We start from the raw sequence: 16,497 nt of genomic DNA on the forward strand, positions 1-16,497 counted from the left end.
TGGTGAAAGGTTTGGAATGTGGTTTCCCCAATCCCAAAGGCGATTAATTAGTGTTCAAAGGAGACTCTCCCTTTAGGTGGTATAAAACTCCAGATAAACTCTGGTTTTCTCCACAGAGCTAAAATCTCCAGGTAGGCCATGTTAATTCTGGCCATCTTCAGGCTTCTCTTTAATTCAGATGACTGCTGTAGCATCTCACCTGGAAATGTTGAAACAAATATCCAATGGCTGGGTTTGGCATCTCACATCATATACAAGAGCTAATCTTGGACAGGTGGGAAGGCAGAGTGGTTACAAATGCAAGCGCCAAAGTCAGAATCCATGTTTGAATCAGGCTCAGACAGCTATTTGTTATGAGCTTCAGGCAAGTGGCTGAATTTATGTGAGCCTCAAGCCCTCATCTATTGGGTGATGGTAATAATGATACTTATCTCATAAGAATGTAATAAGGATAAAATGAGATAACATATATCAACAGCACTTCACCTAGTGCCTGGAATATAGCAAGTAATTATTAAATGGTAGTGATTATCCTTATTTTAATTAAACTTTATTTATGATTGCTTAAATTGCACCTTTGAAAACACTTTTATTTATGAAACCTGACGATGGACTATTTCATTTGCTATTGTAATCCATAGAAGATAATTTTAGAGGTTAAAGGGATATTTCAGATACTATGATTCGGTCTGCTCATTTTACAGAAATGAGAAAACTGAGGCACAGAAACAGGATCTGATACTCCCAGATTTATGCAGAATAGGCTCTAACATTCAGGTCTTCAGCATATAAGTACAGTCCTGATGTAGTGCGAAAGGAAAGAGCTTTGGACTTAGAACATCTAGGTTTGCTACTTAAATTTACAGATGTTTGACTTTATCATCATCTGCAAAATGGATATAAAAATAGCTAATCTGAACATTTCACAGCAAATGTCTGAAAGCACTTTGTAAACTGTAGAATGTTACACAACTGCTACTTAACATTATGATATCTTCTTTATTAAAAAAATGCAGTGCAAACACAGATTCTGAAACACACACATAAGCCTCAATAGGACCAGTCAAGATCATTTTGGTTAGCTTTTCGTGGCCTAAGAAATAGATCAGGTTCAAGCAAGTGTGCCTTTTAACAGTGGCCATTTGTTCTCTGCTCCCCTTGGATGTTGAGCCTTCCAAAAGCAGCACCTTGGACAGCAGCCAGGAAGGCTTCCTCTCTGAAGGCTTGTCATTGTGTCAGACCTGACCTTCAGGCACCTACAACATTCTGCAAGCACTTTCTTCCTAATTGCAAGTTACTGTTGCCTTGCGATCTAACTTTTACAGTGAAACACAAACAAAAACTGCATTTCACCTCTATCCTTAAATATTGTGGTGAAGGAGATGGATGGCCACATGGAATCAGGGTTTTCTTTGACCTTCCCTATTGGACCCGCATACAGTGACTGACAGCCTGCCACATTCTCTAGAAAGCAAAAGTTTGCATTTTCATTTGGCCTGTCAACAAGTGAACTGTATACATTTCAGGACTTAGAAATATTCAGTGAATAAATTTATAATGATGAAGTATACAGCATACATGCTTTAGAATTTTGGGTAGCTTGACAATGCCAGGATCAGAGTCATCAGTTCTAAAACCACAACAAAAAACTTTAAATCGTCATTGTTACTTTTGGGTGAGGGTACAAAAAGTGAAGAAGGACACAGAATAAAATTGGAAATAATTAGCAAACCTAGTTAAAAAGGGAAAAAAGTTCACCAATTTACTAATTTATAAACCCACAAAGAAAGGACATAGGAAACAGGACAGGATAAACAAAATTTTTGAACTTAAAAGTGCCTTAAAGATGACCTCAGTATATAAGTGATTCTACTGAGAAGCATTAATTTGGTAATAGAATTTATCTTGTGCCATTATTATAAATCATTATTTGAGATAAATTTCTTTTTATGAGATGAATGTAGAACTAATGGGTATTTGCTGAAAATGATAGCACTACTATAAATGCATAGGCCTATCTTATGCCAATCCATTTATTTTGCTCCTTAAACATAATTTCAAAATGATAAAGCACGGGTTGCTTATTATGAATGACTTGGTAAGGTACCAGGCCCCTAACTGGATGCCACTAAAAAGGCAATCTGACTTACAATTCTGTTTACATATTGCTCAATTAGTCTTTTCAATATAAACATATTTTAAAAGTTGCTGAACACCTGACTCAAATTTAGTCCCAATACATGGTATTTTTGCCCATTGCTAGAATTTTTTTTTAAATTGCACCTTTGAAAATGCTTAAAGAAAGAGAGACTTTAGGAATACTCAAAGCTTGCAAAAGTGGAAGTGATGGCATGGATGGAGGCTTGGGGGAAGGGTAAAGATATCACCAACACAAGCCAACACACACGTAACTTCTTACCTTTTCAGCTCTTGATTTGCCTGGGTTTTGGCATCTTTTCTTTTTTTGGATTCCTTTTTGGTATCTTTTTTAGCCTCTGGTTCAGGTGGGGAGGGAGTTTTGCTCCCTTCAGGGTCTGCATTTGGTGGCAGCCCACTAAGGTACACATGCATTTGTTGACTTTGGAGAGGGGGTGGTTGCATGAGGCATGCACAGAGTGTGGCCAGCCATAGGAGAATCAAGAGCACGCGCACATGCACAAACAAAAGAAAGAAAAAGAAGGGTACATGAAAAAGCAGGCGCAAATACATTCAAACTAAAATAATAAGAAAAAAAGATGCAAACTTGCATAAGGAAAATCAGAACTGAAAAGAAAATAAGATATCCAAAACTGTTTCCATGACAAGATGTATAAACCTAACTGTGAATCAAGTGGCAGTCTTACAATATGAAATCCAGACAATGTGTATCATAATTCATGATGATGTTTACCAGGGAGTTTACAAAAACACTTCATTATTTTATAACACTTTCTTATTCAGTAACATATGTAGAATACAGTGTGACAACCCAGAGAATATAATGCAACTTCTCTCTCTCTCTCTCTTTAAAAAATTCAGTCCAAGAGGCTGTAACAGATAGTCATCAAAGTGTACATATTTATAAAAAGCAGAATTATGCACAGATACCCCCCAGGTATCAGAGTTTTCATGAGTATCTTTTATGCAAATAAAAGGTCACGTGCTGGGCTAGCAAACCTTATAACAATGGGAGGTGATGATAACCTTGTTGCCTGTTAAATATTCAAACCTACAATGCTATTGTTATCTAGCTCTAAATGTTGAAGTTGCATTTCATAAAAATACACCAGTGCTAGAAGGAGGAAAAGCACAGAAAAAAATCCTACAGAGATTTTAGTTGCATAGCTTGGAAAGATGAAGATGACTGACACAGTTCTGATTTAAAATAAATGTAGTCAATTTTGGATTCTCCCACATGTGGATTTCTCCAGAGCACCGACTTTTGCATCTGAGGCTGGGTTTCTGAAGCCACCTAGTGTTTCCTGGGTGTGGCTTCACTGGCTGTTGGTTGGGGAGCTTTGGGATAATATAGGCTTGTCTTTATACTAATGCAAGGCTACATACATTGAGATAGTAAACTGGCTGTGGCAGTGTGGAAATTTATTCCATGTCTCCAGAGCCAAATGGCAATGTTCTTAAATTATTTGCTGCTTTGCATTATTCAGAACATGGATCTTTTCCTCCAGCAGCTGGGCAAGGTCTAAAGAAAGAGAGTACTTAGTACAGAGTCAGGAGACTTGAGGTTCTGGGCTTGTATATAAAACCTACAAAATGAGGGGGTTGATTAGACTGTGATCTCAAAAGTTCTTCCAGGCTCTATGGCTAAATTAAAAGTGCTATCATCATCTTTGCCTTCCAGCTTCACCTAGCTTGCTTCAGCTCTGGAAATGTACTTGGCTTCCTCCTTCTGCAGGACATTTGTACATGCTGTTCCTTTTGCCTGGAACCACTCAACTCCTACACATGCTTTAGTTCTCAGCTCCAGCATCACTTCCTCAGGGAGGTCCTCCTTGCCATCTTGCCATTCCATCTGAGTCATGTTTCTTTATTAAATTTTGTCATGGAATTTTATTCCCTTTCCTCAGAGTCAGAGTACCAATCTGAATGTAACTCTGCCCTTGTTTGATGTCTGGCTTTTACTCACCACACATACTAAATGTGTATCAGAGTGACTGACACTAAGGACATAATCATTAAGCAATCATGAAATAAATAACAAAAACAAAGGCAAATATTTATTGTTTTTGCCATGTTTCAGGCACTATATTGAGCCATTTATATGTACTTGCTTTCTCTCAACAACCCCAGGGGTATACAATCATCCCATTTTACAGATGAGAAAACCGTGGCACAAAGGGTTTAATTACCAACCAGGTTATTGCTAGTAAATGGAAGAACTATGATTTGAACCTAGATTGGTCTAACTTCCGAGCTTGCCCTAGAAAGCCCTGCTTGCAATTTATTTTAAGTTTCTTGAAAGGAGAAGAAAGTTAGTGCCCTCTGTGTGTGTGTGTGTGTGTGTGTGTGTGTGTGTACATGTGCACATACTACTGAAGGAATGAGGACAGGCAGATCCTAAAAGCAAGACTAGCCATAAAACATTGCCAGTGCCATTTCTTAAGGATCACCTCTAGACACACGAACACACATTTACCTGTTCCCATGGACATGGGATGCACAGAAGGCAAAGCTGTAGTGAAGAAGGGTGGGGTCGATCATGGCGCCATTTTCTGCCCTTTCAAGCAAGTCTCTGAGGTAGCAGAGATGTCGGTGACACCCTCGGACTCCATTTCGGGCGCAATACTCGTCTAGTACAAACACCTGGCCAGGACTGAACCAGCCCTATATAAAGAATAAAGGAGAGACTTTCTTTTAAATACAGGTTGTTTTCTGGAGAGCTGCTAGAGTTGGGAGTGGCTAGAGAAGGGGACTGAAAAATAGCCCGAGCTAACACTCCTTGATTGCCTATTATGTGCCAGCCACTATGCACAGTACATTGTGGTTTAGTCCTCATAATGGACCTACGAGGTACATTCTGTTATCCCTGTTGTCAAGATGGAAAGATTGAGTTCAGGAGGGCATAAAATTTCCTAGTGAGTGATGGAGCTGGATTAGCAGATAGCTTGGTTCCAGAAACAGAGTCTCACCTACTGCTCAAAAACTGAACCATACACGTTAAAGGAGTATTGGGGTGGGAATGTGGCAAAGTCATGGTTACTGGTAAGAGGAAATCATAACATTACTGTTCTACATTGATATAGAGCTTTACACTTAACAGAGAACTTTCCGTTGAGCCCTATAGCAACTCTGTAAGGTAGACAGAGAAGGTTTATTTTATAGACAAGAAAATGGAAACCCTGGTGGTTAAGTGACTCACAAAGATAATACAAAACAGAGTCAGGACTCAAATCCAGCTCTGTCTTATTCCAAGTCTTCTTGTTTTCTCTACTCTAGAGCATGAAGAAATTTTAGGGTTGGTCTACATACATGCCAGGACTTCATAAATCCTTTCAATTTGGAAGGAGTGTTTTTAAAATTTTTAAATGAAGGTAATAACACAACTCTCCAAAGAGAACAGCATGACTTAGTTTTCAAGTTGTGAATCAGATGTAATTCCACTAAACTGAGAGGAACTTCTTGTGTCTGGTTTAGAGTTTTATTTTCTCTTCTGGTAATTGTTTGTATTCTTATTATTTACTGCTTTGCTATGGGACCAGTCCAAACTCTGCTACACAAGAGGATGGGAATTCAGATCTCCAATTTAGAGCAGGTTTGGTGGCATGATGGGATGCAAATTGCTAGCCCCATTATGCACTTAAGAAAACAGGTGCTCAGAAAGGCCAAGTGAGTTGCCACTCAAGGTCACCCTTAAGCAGAGCCTGAAATAAAATTGTGTTTTCTGGTTTCAGTGTCTGTTCAAAGCAAGAAATAAACCAATTTAGGTGGTACTTTGTAAGCTGGAAATTTGGGGCTATTTTAAATATAAACTTAATTTTACTTTGAGGGTCTTCTCTGAGTCATCCTTTGAGTACTGCTCCATCTTGGGAGAGAAAAGGCAAAAACAGAAAGTGACTAGGGAGCAGGTAGAGGCCACAGAAGTACAGCGAGAGAGGCCTTTGCAACACTCTAATCTTGTATTAGGGATCTGGGAATCTTCAATTGACAACATGCAGCTCAGTGATGCATCCAACGAAAGACGGCATCTTTCCTATTTCAAATTATAAGTTACTGCAGAGGGCGGAGAGTAGTCGAGGCAGTGGGCTGCCCCTATAGGCAACTTCTTTGCCACTCCATCTGCTACCCCAAATGCTAAATCTTAGAAACAACACTGCTGTGAAAGATTAAAATATATTTTCTACGACTCAGATGACACCAAGTCTTTTGTAGATGCCAAAATAGCTGCTTTGAAAAGAGTTGAAGAAATATCAATTAGGAACTCAGTCGAAGACACAGAAAAATTTATGTATCCCTGCTGGTCGGTCTCCAAAACTAACTGAAAAAAAGATTGTAATAATAAGAAAATGGAATATATAGAGGCAGGAGATAAGGTCCTTTTTAATTTCTGTTATTTTCTGAAATTTTGAAATAATGACTAATATATACAGGTATACAAATAGGGAAGGAAGCTATTTTATGCTATTCATAATTAATTTTAGATTCTGGACCATAATTTTAAGCCTATAAGTAACTAATGGAAAGCAAGTTTTAATATTTCATTTCTGGTTTAATTTTTTAAGACAGCATTTATAAACTCTCCTTCACAGTGAATCTCAAAACAAAGAAAATTGTTTTAAAAAATGATAATGTGAAAAAGTCTTGAAAATAATATACCTCAAAAAAATTCCTTAAGGGAATAGTAATTACATATAAAAGGGAATGATTTAAGTTCAGAGGCATATTCTTACAAGTTTCATGAATGCCATTTATAATTATGTGAACAATCACGTAATTGTACAAAACACATTTGAGAAAAATTGCCTTGCAATGCAAGGTAAGCTTTTTACTTTTTTTTTTTTTTTTTTTTTTTTTTAAGTCAAAATGATGTGTTCCTTTCCAATTTGGCAATGTTCAGATTCTTTTGATGAAGGAATTCTAAACCTGAGATAATCAATGAATCTTTCATGAGATACAGATTAATAAATTATTCCACATAATTCTGTTTCTGTTTTTAAGACTATTTTATCCACATTTTTTTATATCTTGGCTTTTGGTACAAAAAATAGAGAAATTTAAAAATTAGAAAAAAGAAAGAGATTGTCATTTTACATATTAGTATCAGTAATATGTTAACCTTAGTTATTATGTAGTATAAATATTATATAGACATACATTTCTTAACTTCAGTGTTTAGAATCAGGGATGAGAATTTTCCTCTATTTAAAGACATTTCATCATTTTCCCTCATCTTTCTCATCTATAAAGTGGGATTAATAGCATTTACTTTTAAGAAATGAAATAACAATTTATGGCTTGAGAAGAAAGTAAATTGGGTCTTTTTTTAGGCTTTTGAATTTGATAGTTTAAAGCCAAAAATGTATCTTCAGAAATCCAATAAAGATATAATAGCACTCTCTTGAATTTAAATCATTTAAATCATTTAAATCTAGCTTTAAAATAGGATTTCAGGAAATATTGATACTCCTGCTGGATAGATAGCTGAATTTCCAAATAACTAAAGCACCATAAAAAATTCCCTCAAAGGGTGAAAAAATGCTGTGAATATTGTGAAGAAAAAAAAAAGCCATCCAAACAAACAAACCCAAATCAATTTAGCTTATGAAAAATAAAGTTTATTTACAAATCATATTAACCTTTAAGAAAATACACAAAGAGAATACATTCATTTAATGAGATAGAATTACCAGATCTGGGATGGGGAGGGAAGGGCATCTTAAACTCTAAGCTACTGAAGCAATTTTTACAAGTTCTCCACAAGCAGGTGCCAAACTCGATTACCCTCTTGGGAATATTTCTCATGTAGCAGCTGAAAAGGGGGAAGCTAAGATAGGGAGGCTGGGGAATTGGATCTGTTTCTACTGATAACTTCCTCCCGCTCAGTCTTGTTTCTTCGGTAAGTAAAACTATCTCAACCCAGGAAATCGGGAACACATTTATAATTGTTAAAGGGATTCTGTAATGGAGAAAAGAGCTTCTGACATAAAGGTAGATAAATATTTAAATGAAAAAAAAAATGTTATGTTTAAATTGCTGTAGACCAAAGAATATACTTGCCAGGCAAGAATAGGAATCATTAAGTCTGTGATCCAAAGTAAGGCGTTGTACCATCTCAAAGAGGGAAGCGTGGTCAAAGTTACAGGGGTTGGAAGAGATAAATTCATCCATGCCATGTTTTTGAGCTCTATCTGCGTCTGTTCATTTATACATGTAGAGAGAGACACAATTTAGAGAAACACATCACATTTTTTTTGACATTTCAAATACACAGGAATTCACTAGACATTATGAACGTTAGCTGTTTCCCCGTTGCCTCCCACCAACATCCCCAAGATATTCTTTTTACCTCCCATTGTCAACTTGCATCACTTACTGGTGAGTTTATTGCATTTAGGCAAAAATATATTGGCATCAACATGTTTATCAAATGATCACATTTCCAGTGCATTTATGTTGTTCTTTAAAAACTAAGCACAAGACCGTAACTTCGCCTGCATTTCACCAAACACTGAAAGCAGATCGGATCTTTGCTTAAGATAGCCTATTTAGCTTTGTTGGTTTTCAATAGATTCTGCCATTCCAGTGGTTATGTCTACAGCAATTTCTCTGCAATTATTGGGATTATCTGAAAAAAGGGTTATGCTGATTTTCAGCAAAGTGACAATATTTATATCCTCTTCTTCCAAATCCGCATTGCCAATTTGGTTTCATAAAAGGTTTGAGTCCCCACCCTCCAAAATTAAAAATAAAAAAAAAAAATTTCATTGAAACCTGGAGATTAAGTTAAATGGGAATTTAGTTTGTGATAATCAAGGACATTGCCTTATAGTATGCTTACTCAGTTAGCAAAGCTTAGGAAAGAGACAAACAAATTTACTCAGCAAGGGCTATGATCTGCCATTTATTGTGAATTAATAGTCTCAATGTATTCACACTTCTCCTTACGGGGTGAAGGCTGTAGGCAAAACCTCCTAAGGGCTAACTAATTAATCTCAACACGTGTAACTAAAATACACTATACTCAACTGGCAAAATAACTCAGAGAATTCAACTCGTGTGTGACCAGGCAAATCCTAAAGAGGTAGAAATGAAGGTGCTCTCCATTAAAGAAATTGGCTTACTCCACCTCATCTTTACTGACTCTTCTGATACGCAGAGTATGGAGAAAAAGAATCTTATATGAAATCGAGCGAAAGATTTTATTCATCCTTTTGCAGGAAACATTCTACTGGAATACGGGGACCTGCCAGGAACTAGTGATGCTGTCAGGACACGGGAAAAACCGATTTCTGACTTGGGAGTAGTTTGGATAATATTTTCATATGTGGCCTCAGTCCCAAGCAGCTTTTTTTTTTTTTCCTCTCCCATGCTTGGGTTATGGCTGTAAGCTTGGGTTATGGTTAGCAGTGTGACTTTCAGATGATGATTTCTCCTGTTATTATTGATATTGTATTAATAAACCACTCAAACCTAAATGCATGGTATTGTCAGATTTATACCTCCTTATTGTTTGAATTTTTTTAAAAAAATGTTGCCGTTTTTCATAGAAGCAGCAAGTGGTCCGTGTTTGAACGAGATGTGTCGTTTATGCCCAAGACTCACAGAAGCAACGGTTTCCAGAAGGCAAGTTGAAGAATGTGTATTTTAACAGCCAAATCGCTCCATTAGAATAATAAAACACAGCTTTTGGAAAGGATGTCAAATGCGCAGGAATTATATTAGAGAATCTGAGAGAATCCTCCTTGCTGCATTAACTGCCTTAGATTTATCCTCAGGAAAGTGCTTTCAACTTGAGGTTGGCTGCTTCATCTGGGAGGCTTCTTTCAGTTCGGTTGTTTGTTCTCCAAACTACATTTCTTCTTTGACTTAGGATGACCAGGAAGTTGTTGCTCCTGGGAAAGCTAGCTGCTTCTAGGGCATGTGTGTGACTCCTCTGGCCCAAGGCAAGTGTCTTAAACCTGCTCCAACTGTAGTCTCGTCTGGCATAATGACACTCTTGCAATCCAGGTGACATTTTTCTATCCCCCTTGATAGACTCTGCCCTGTCACCTCCAACCTGTCAGTCCCAAATCAATTTAACTCAGGAAAAACTAAGCGTGGGGTACGCACGAATTGCTCATGCTGTTTCATCCTCATAAAAAGCCTCATCCATCCCTCGCCTCCCAATTTTAACAGATAGATCAGGCATTTTGGCTAGCAGCAGCTTCTTGCTCTCCGATTTCTCAGAAAAGGCTGCAAGCTGACAAACCGGCCGGGGCCTTACTCTGCCAGTTTGGCTTGGCTATTTTATTGCCTTCAATTATGATGGTACAACTGGTCATTTAGCTTAGAGAGAAGGGGGCTCTTTTGTAGCTGTTAAAAAAATATGGCACATGTTTCAAGTCTCTTACTCTTTGTTTGTTTGTTGAAACTCTTGAAAACTTTGCTGATGACCTATTTCGCTTTGCTGGCCACTCAGGAAATGGATCTGAAAAGGCGACTTGGCTCCTCTATGGAGACCTGGATTCGGACCCACTCCCCAACCCCCAGTCCATCACAATGGCTCAATGAATGCGGCTTTGTGGTGCTAATTCTAGGCTAAGAGTAAGTCTAACTAACAATTTCGTTTTTTACTAACATTTTAAAGCAAGCTTACAGAAAAGCCTAAAATCAGTCTGCTTTCGTTTTCAAAAAAGTAACCTTGTCAAAATAAAACTTCCTTTTCCCTTCTTCCTTTCTCTCCTCTTTCTCCCCATCCACTTGTAGCACGAGCCTAGGACTGGATTTAGGAGGTCTGGATTTTAATTTGAGCTCTGTTTTTAAATAACTGTAGGATGCTGGCTGCATTGTTTATCTCTCTGAGCATCAGTTTCCTTGTGTGTAAAAGGAGCTGAATTTTCAGTTCCCTTCCTGCCATCATAGGCTGTAACTTAATGATCCTTAGATCCCTTGCGCACTATGTGTGGAATGGAGCTTAATGCAGTGGGAATTTCCAGCAAGTAAAGTGAGCAGCCTCTGGATTTTACTTTCCCCAAATTATCATTTACTCAAAATTGGGCTCATTATTCTAATGGTTCCAACAACTCAAGAGCGCTTACAAGGGTGGCTGGCTCCCACAAAATCTTTGAGTTTCATTGAGTTTATTATATTTACTGAGCTTATTATGTTATAAAAAAAAAAGGAGGAGGAGTAAGCCAGGAGGGCTGTTTCAAGGAGCTAATGAAAAAAATCTCATGTTTAAGCTCATCCTAGCAAGGGTTTTGGTATTTTTTGTTTTTGCCACATTCCCAGCCCTAGAACAGTACCTGGCACATAGTAGGCACTAAGAACATATTTGTTAAAATCAGAGTTTATCTTATCAGAATAAATACAGAAATTCACTCTATTAACAAATATTTTTCTTTCTTGATTTTATGGAATATTTATATACTACATTGATTGGAAACAGCTTATTTAATGGGAGCTAGCATAGCAAGTGGTTAAGTGGCTGGGCATAGGCAGGTCACAAAGATTAGATTTGAGACTAGCTCTGCCACCACTAGGTATGTGATATGAGGCAGGTTGCTTAATGCCTCTGGGCCTCCTTGGCCTCATTTGTAAATTGAAGGTAAAATTCAAGTCTACCCTCAGAGGACTGTTGAGAGGATCTGAAGAGAAGCACCTGGAAAGTACCTAGGGCCCTGGCATATATTAAGTGTTCGATAAACATTAGCGAGGAGTAAACAAGCAGGATCTTCAGTGTTTGAAAAGCCAGTTTGTTTCAAGTTGTTAGTGAGCCAAGGATGTCTCTGCATTTATAGCTAATGTTCTATTCCTTCTTTGTTTCTTAAACCTTATCATTTCTAGGAAGCTGGGAGTCCTTCCCTATCTCTCTGCTTTATGTTTCTTTTCTGTCCCTATATAACCAATTCCTACATATTGTCTCCATGTTTTCACTGGGTTATTTTCCAATTTCTCTGTGGTCAAGACACATACATAAAATTGAATCCCTTGGTAGATAACATGTTCCATGAGGGCAAGTTTCTAATCTGGTATTTCCCCTGCCAGCTCTTAGAAGAGCCAGGTCCTCAGGAGGGGTTATTAACTGACTTACTCTGACACCTTCATCCCAGGAAACTTCTCATTGACTTTATTAAGGAGTCACACACATGGGGATTCAGATGGTATCTTGCAAATCCAAAAGTAGGAACATGTGCTCTTAGGGGAAAAAAATCTTATAGAAGGAAACAGAATTCTAGGTGCAGGTGTCTTTGGATACCATTCAGATTGTCTGCCTGTGTCTCCATACATGTCTAGGACCATATGCATTACATATGTTGTCTATTTTAAAATAAAACACTGCAGTGGTCCAGCTGTTCCAAATTCTGTTTCAAAGAACTTGTGGGCGCTTCCCAAGCAACACCATACAGTCATTCTTGCACTGTCCCGGTCTGTTCTTCCACAGTGTCAAACATAAAAAAAAATGCTCTTGCAACTCCATTTTTCCCTGTACAAACAGTTGGAATTGGTTGATTAAAGCAAAAGAAAACTCCAATGTTGACATTAGCAGAGGGAAAACAGCCCAGAGCAAGAAGTATGAAAGAGTCAATTCCTGAATTCAGGACATTCTGGGATCACTTCCTTTGCCAATATTTGGCATGTGTCAAGAGAATAAAAATGAATGTGAACATCAGGTTAAGCAAAAAGGAATTAGGAGGGTAAAGTGGCTGCTTAAAACCCCAGTGATGTTTGGATGATCTCTTGCTTTGGGAGATGCATCCTAATGCTCTTTTTCATTAGCTGTATTTTTCCAGAAATCACAGATTGACATTTTAAGAACCAATTTCAATCATCTTTACCTTTGTCAGACCTAGCCTTAGGAAGTAGTTCCTACGTCCTGCTTGGTCTTCAAGGGCTCCAGATGTACTGATGTGAGCTATGTGATTTTATAGGCTCTGCAGCTAGGGCATAATTCAACACACCTTGCAAACATTGCTACCTATTTCACTTCGGGGGTTTACTTGCATAAGGATTTTTTAGTCCTTTATGACATGGGCATAGGAGACTGCCTTCAAACTAAGCTTGGTTGGATAACGCTGATATTGGTACCTACATTAAGAAACTTCGAGAACTGTCAATGGTATCCATGACACAGATGCAGTTGATGAACATACAGACTTATGGAGAGCAGGCGCACTTTCAAGCGGAAACTAGTCTAAACCTTCCCCCAAGTTTGCTTGGAAACAATTTTGACTTGACATTTAAGGAATGTTGGGAAAACACTGGTTCCTAAAGTGATACTATTACGTGGGTTTTACACTCTCATCTCATCTAATCTACTTTATTAAAATTCAAGTGATATGGTTCCTAATTGACTACTCTGTCATTTATGTTGTTCTTTGATCATGATATTTGGGTTCATTTCATGTTTGATAGACTTTTCCTTTTTTCCTCCCTCACAAATGAAAAACCATATACTATTTTTCATGATCTATTATCTCAATATCAAGCATACTTGATGTGATCTTGCTTCTAACATATATATTTTTAGATAGACTTGCAATAATGTCTAGCAAATAAATGTAATTTTCCTGGAAGAATAATATAGTTTTCAAATTTTCATTTTATTGAAATTCTCCTATTATTCCAACAGCTTAGGGATTAAAGGTAAAAGGTCAAATCTATCTTTTTATTTTGTAATATCACATTTTGGAAATTTTTCTGGGCTAGTGAAAAATTCACTGTTGAAAATAATTATGATTATATTATTAACAAATTGTCTGAAAGAGGCTCTTCTCTCTCATGAATCCCTTTTGTAATAAGCTAGAGGTAGCTCTTTTAACATTGAAATTTAGAGCACAGTTATGGCTGTTGCTACTCCTGATGGATGCTAGAGGCAAGAGAATAGCTAATGCAACTCTAAAGTCATCTGTGAACCCAAACTGCAAATTAAAAGGTGACTTTGTATCTCTGTTATATGGAAAATGTGTGCTTGTCATATCTGCTTGACAGTACAAGAGGGAATGTATGGTTTGGACAATAATGAACAATGACAGTAGTCAGCTTCATCAGAAGACATGAAATAAAGAAATGACAATGATTGATGGCAGCTGGTTGTTTATGGATTTTTCTAGAAGAGCTTTTCTTGGAATACTCAAGTAACCAGGGGATGTTGTGCCCTGCCTGAGCTCTGCACAGCAAGCAAAAGACTGGTCCTCACATGCCTGCTGCCCAGAGGCACAAACGGACCACTTAATTGAGAAACAACTTAATTGCTTCGTGGTCCCTTCAGCTAAACTGGGGTAATATGAATGGCCAAGAGAGGATGGTTTCTTTGGAAGCTCTCAAGGCTCACATTGCATCATGCAGAAATCTTGAATTTAAAACTACTGTGGCAATACCCCCAAAAAGATAAGCGTGTGATGTTTATTTCAATGTTAATTTCTATAATTGTCAGACAATTGCTTTTAGTAAAAATCATAACAGAGATTTTGTCAATGATCTCAAGCAAAATAAATAAATGATTTTAGTTTTTCCGTGCTGTAGTTATATTAACTTACAGAGTACTCGATGTTTTTACATTCACTCCAACAGGAGCAAAAATAAATTGTCTATACCTGATTAATAATCTTACTAGAAATCACTGTATGGCATGAAAATACTCAATTAACTAGTGAATAATATGTTAAATATGTCTGAAGTAGTTAACAGTGAGGTAAACCTTCATTTAATATGGTCTGTTTAGATCAAATCATGGTGTTTGGAAAATTTTAGACCTGATTGTGGGAATCTATTCTTTTAAAAAGTGATTTACTCTTACAATGAAAAGGGACATGATTTACAGTATGGTTTTGGGTCATCCAAATTACATTAATATTGAATTAATTATTTGATATTGCATTACTGCAACGTAGCAACTGCAAGTTGACAATATAAGAAGATATAGCAAAATTTTATGAGATAAAACTATAGAAGGAATTAAGGCAAACAACTGTTTAAAAATCTACTAGGATAGCAATGCGTTGTTGTGCAAAATACATGTAAATTTGTTTAGAACAGAATCCATTCAGTCATCTATTCATCCATCCTTTCTCTCATTCTTTAAAAAAAGTATAGCAAAATCCTAAATTCCCGCTAAGTTTACGTTCTATGAGAAACCTTTTAAAATGCCTCATCAGACATTCAAGAAAAGTAAAGTTAAATTAAGTATCTGCTTGAAGTGGTGAAAAAAGTCTGTCTGCTAGCCAGGGGTACATTTATGCAAAATAAAAGAAAAAAGAAAGGGAGGAAAAAGCAAATTAAAGAAGGAAACAAAAAGAACTTGAAGAAAAGACTATTATTAAATGGTCAGGAGAAATGATATGACCTAGTTCTTCTAAATTGGCATTCAGAATACTCAAATACATAGTTGCCTGCTCTCTTGACCAATTTTTCTAACTCCCTCTCATGCCAAGTCTTTCCTCAACACATTTTTGGTTGATAGCTTTTTCCTACGTAAATTAAGGAAGTGTGTGTTTTTTTTTATTAATAACTCAAATAGTGAAGAGAAAGATTTTTCTAAAGTTTTAAAGTTTCCTTTTTCTCTTACATGGGCATTTTTAGAAAAATTAATACAAATACAAATGATGTCAGAAAAGTTATTGTTGTCATTGTTCTTGGGAGAGTAGCAGAATGACATTTGAGACCAGAGGCTCAAACCCTCCTTGGCATTGTAAGACTGTGAATCCAAAGCATTTGTAAATGAGCAACATGGATTCAGTCATGTCCTTAATTTCCTGTTTTTGTGTGTGGTAGTTCCATGTATTGTAGCTCTCCTTTCCAAATTAATCCTCTATTGGGTCTTACATTAGAGCACACCCTTAAGCCAGGTAGAATGAATTCTTTAGTGTTCAAATAATGCATTTGCTTTCTTAATTGTATTTTGCCATTTCTTCCAGTCTTGCTCAGTTAACATCTCTGGGTTTCCTACCCCACTTATTTTTTAAGGTATCCATGGTTACCACACCATTGGTACTCTGACCAATCGAATCTTTGGAATGGGAAAGGAAAAACAACAACAACAACAACAACAGCACATTATCAGAGTGCAAAATGATCTGTTTTCAGGCATTAAGCAGTCAGGTAGCTGTGAATTCCATGAAACAAAGGCATTATTCGCCATTTTGTTGTGATGTTAATTAAGATTCTTGGAATGAACAAAAAATTAGATGTTAATGGTTGGCTTTACTCAGAGGATCATTTGATGCCAATATGAAAGCCAAGGAGAGGAGGCAATTATGCACACATCACATGCATCCTAGTTTCAGTATGGAAGCTTACATTTCAAACCTAAGGTCAGGAAAATAACATGAAAAGTTGTACTACAAAGTCTAGACATGAGGAAGA

General features: G+C 37.1%; 1 protein-coding gene across 14 annotated transcripts in view; it reads right to left on the reverse strand.

The window, feature by feature from the left end:
- The window catches only part of CADPS (calcium dependent secretion activator), a 492,502-nt gene that overhangs the window by 132,454 nt on the left and 343,551 nt on the right, over nt 1-16,497 (reverse strand). For 12 of the 14 annotated variants that reach the window (XM_030927190.1, XM_030927201.1, XM_030927225.1 and 9 more), the window contains 2 exons: nt 8,212-8,348; nt 4,634-4,821 (listed from right to left, as the gene is read on the reverse strand). In XM_030927190.1, coding sequence (XP_030783050.1) covers nt 4,634-4,821; nt 8,212-8,348 — 325 coding nt within the window. Of the gene's footprint in view, nt 1-2,419; nt 2,579-4,633; nt 4,822-8,211; nt 8,349-16,497 lie in introns of all 14 variants that reach the window. The other 2 variants (XM_030927198.1, XM_030927221.1) reach the window with 2 other exon arrangements.

Source organism: Rhinopithecus roxellana, chromosome 1, assembly GCF_007565055.1.
Source record: "Rhinopithecus roxellana isolate Shanxi Qingling chromosome 1, ASM756505v1, whole genome shotgun sequence".
NCBI classification, from domain to species: domain Eukaryota; kingdom Metazoa; phylum Chordata; class Mammalia; order Primates; family Cercopithecidae; genus Rhinopithecus; species Rhinopithecus roxellana.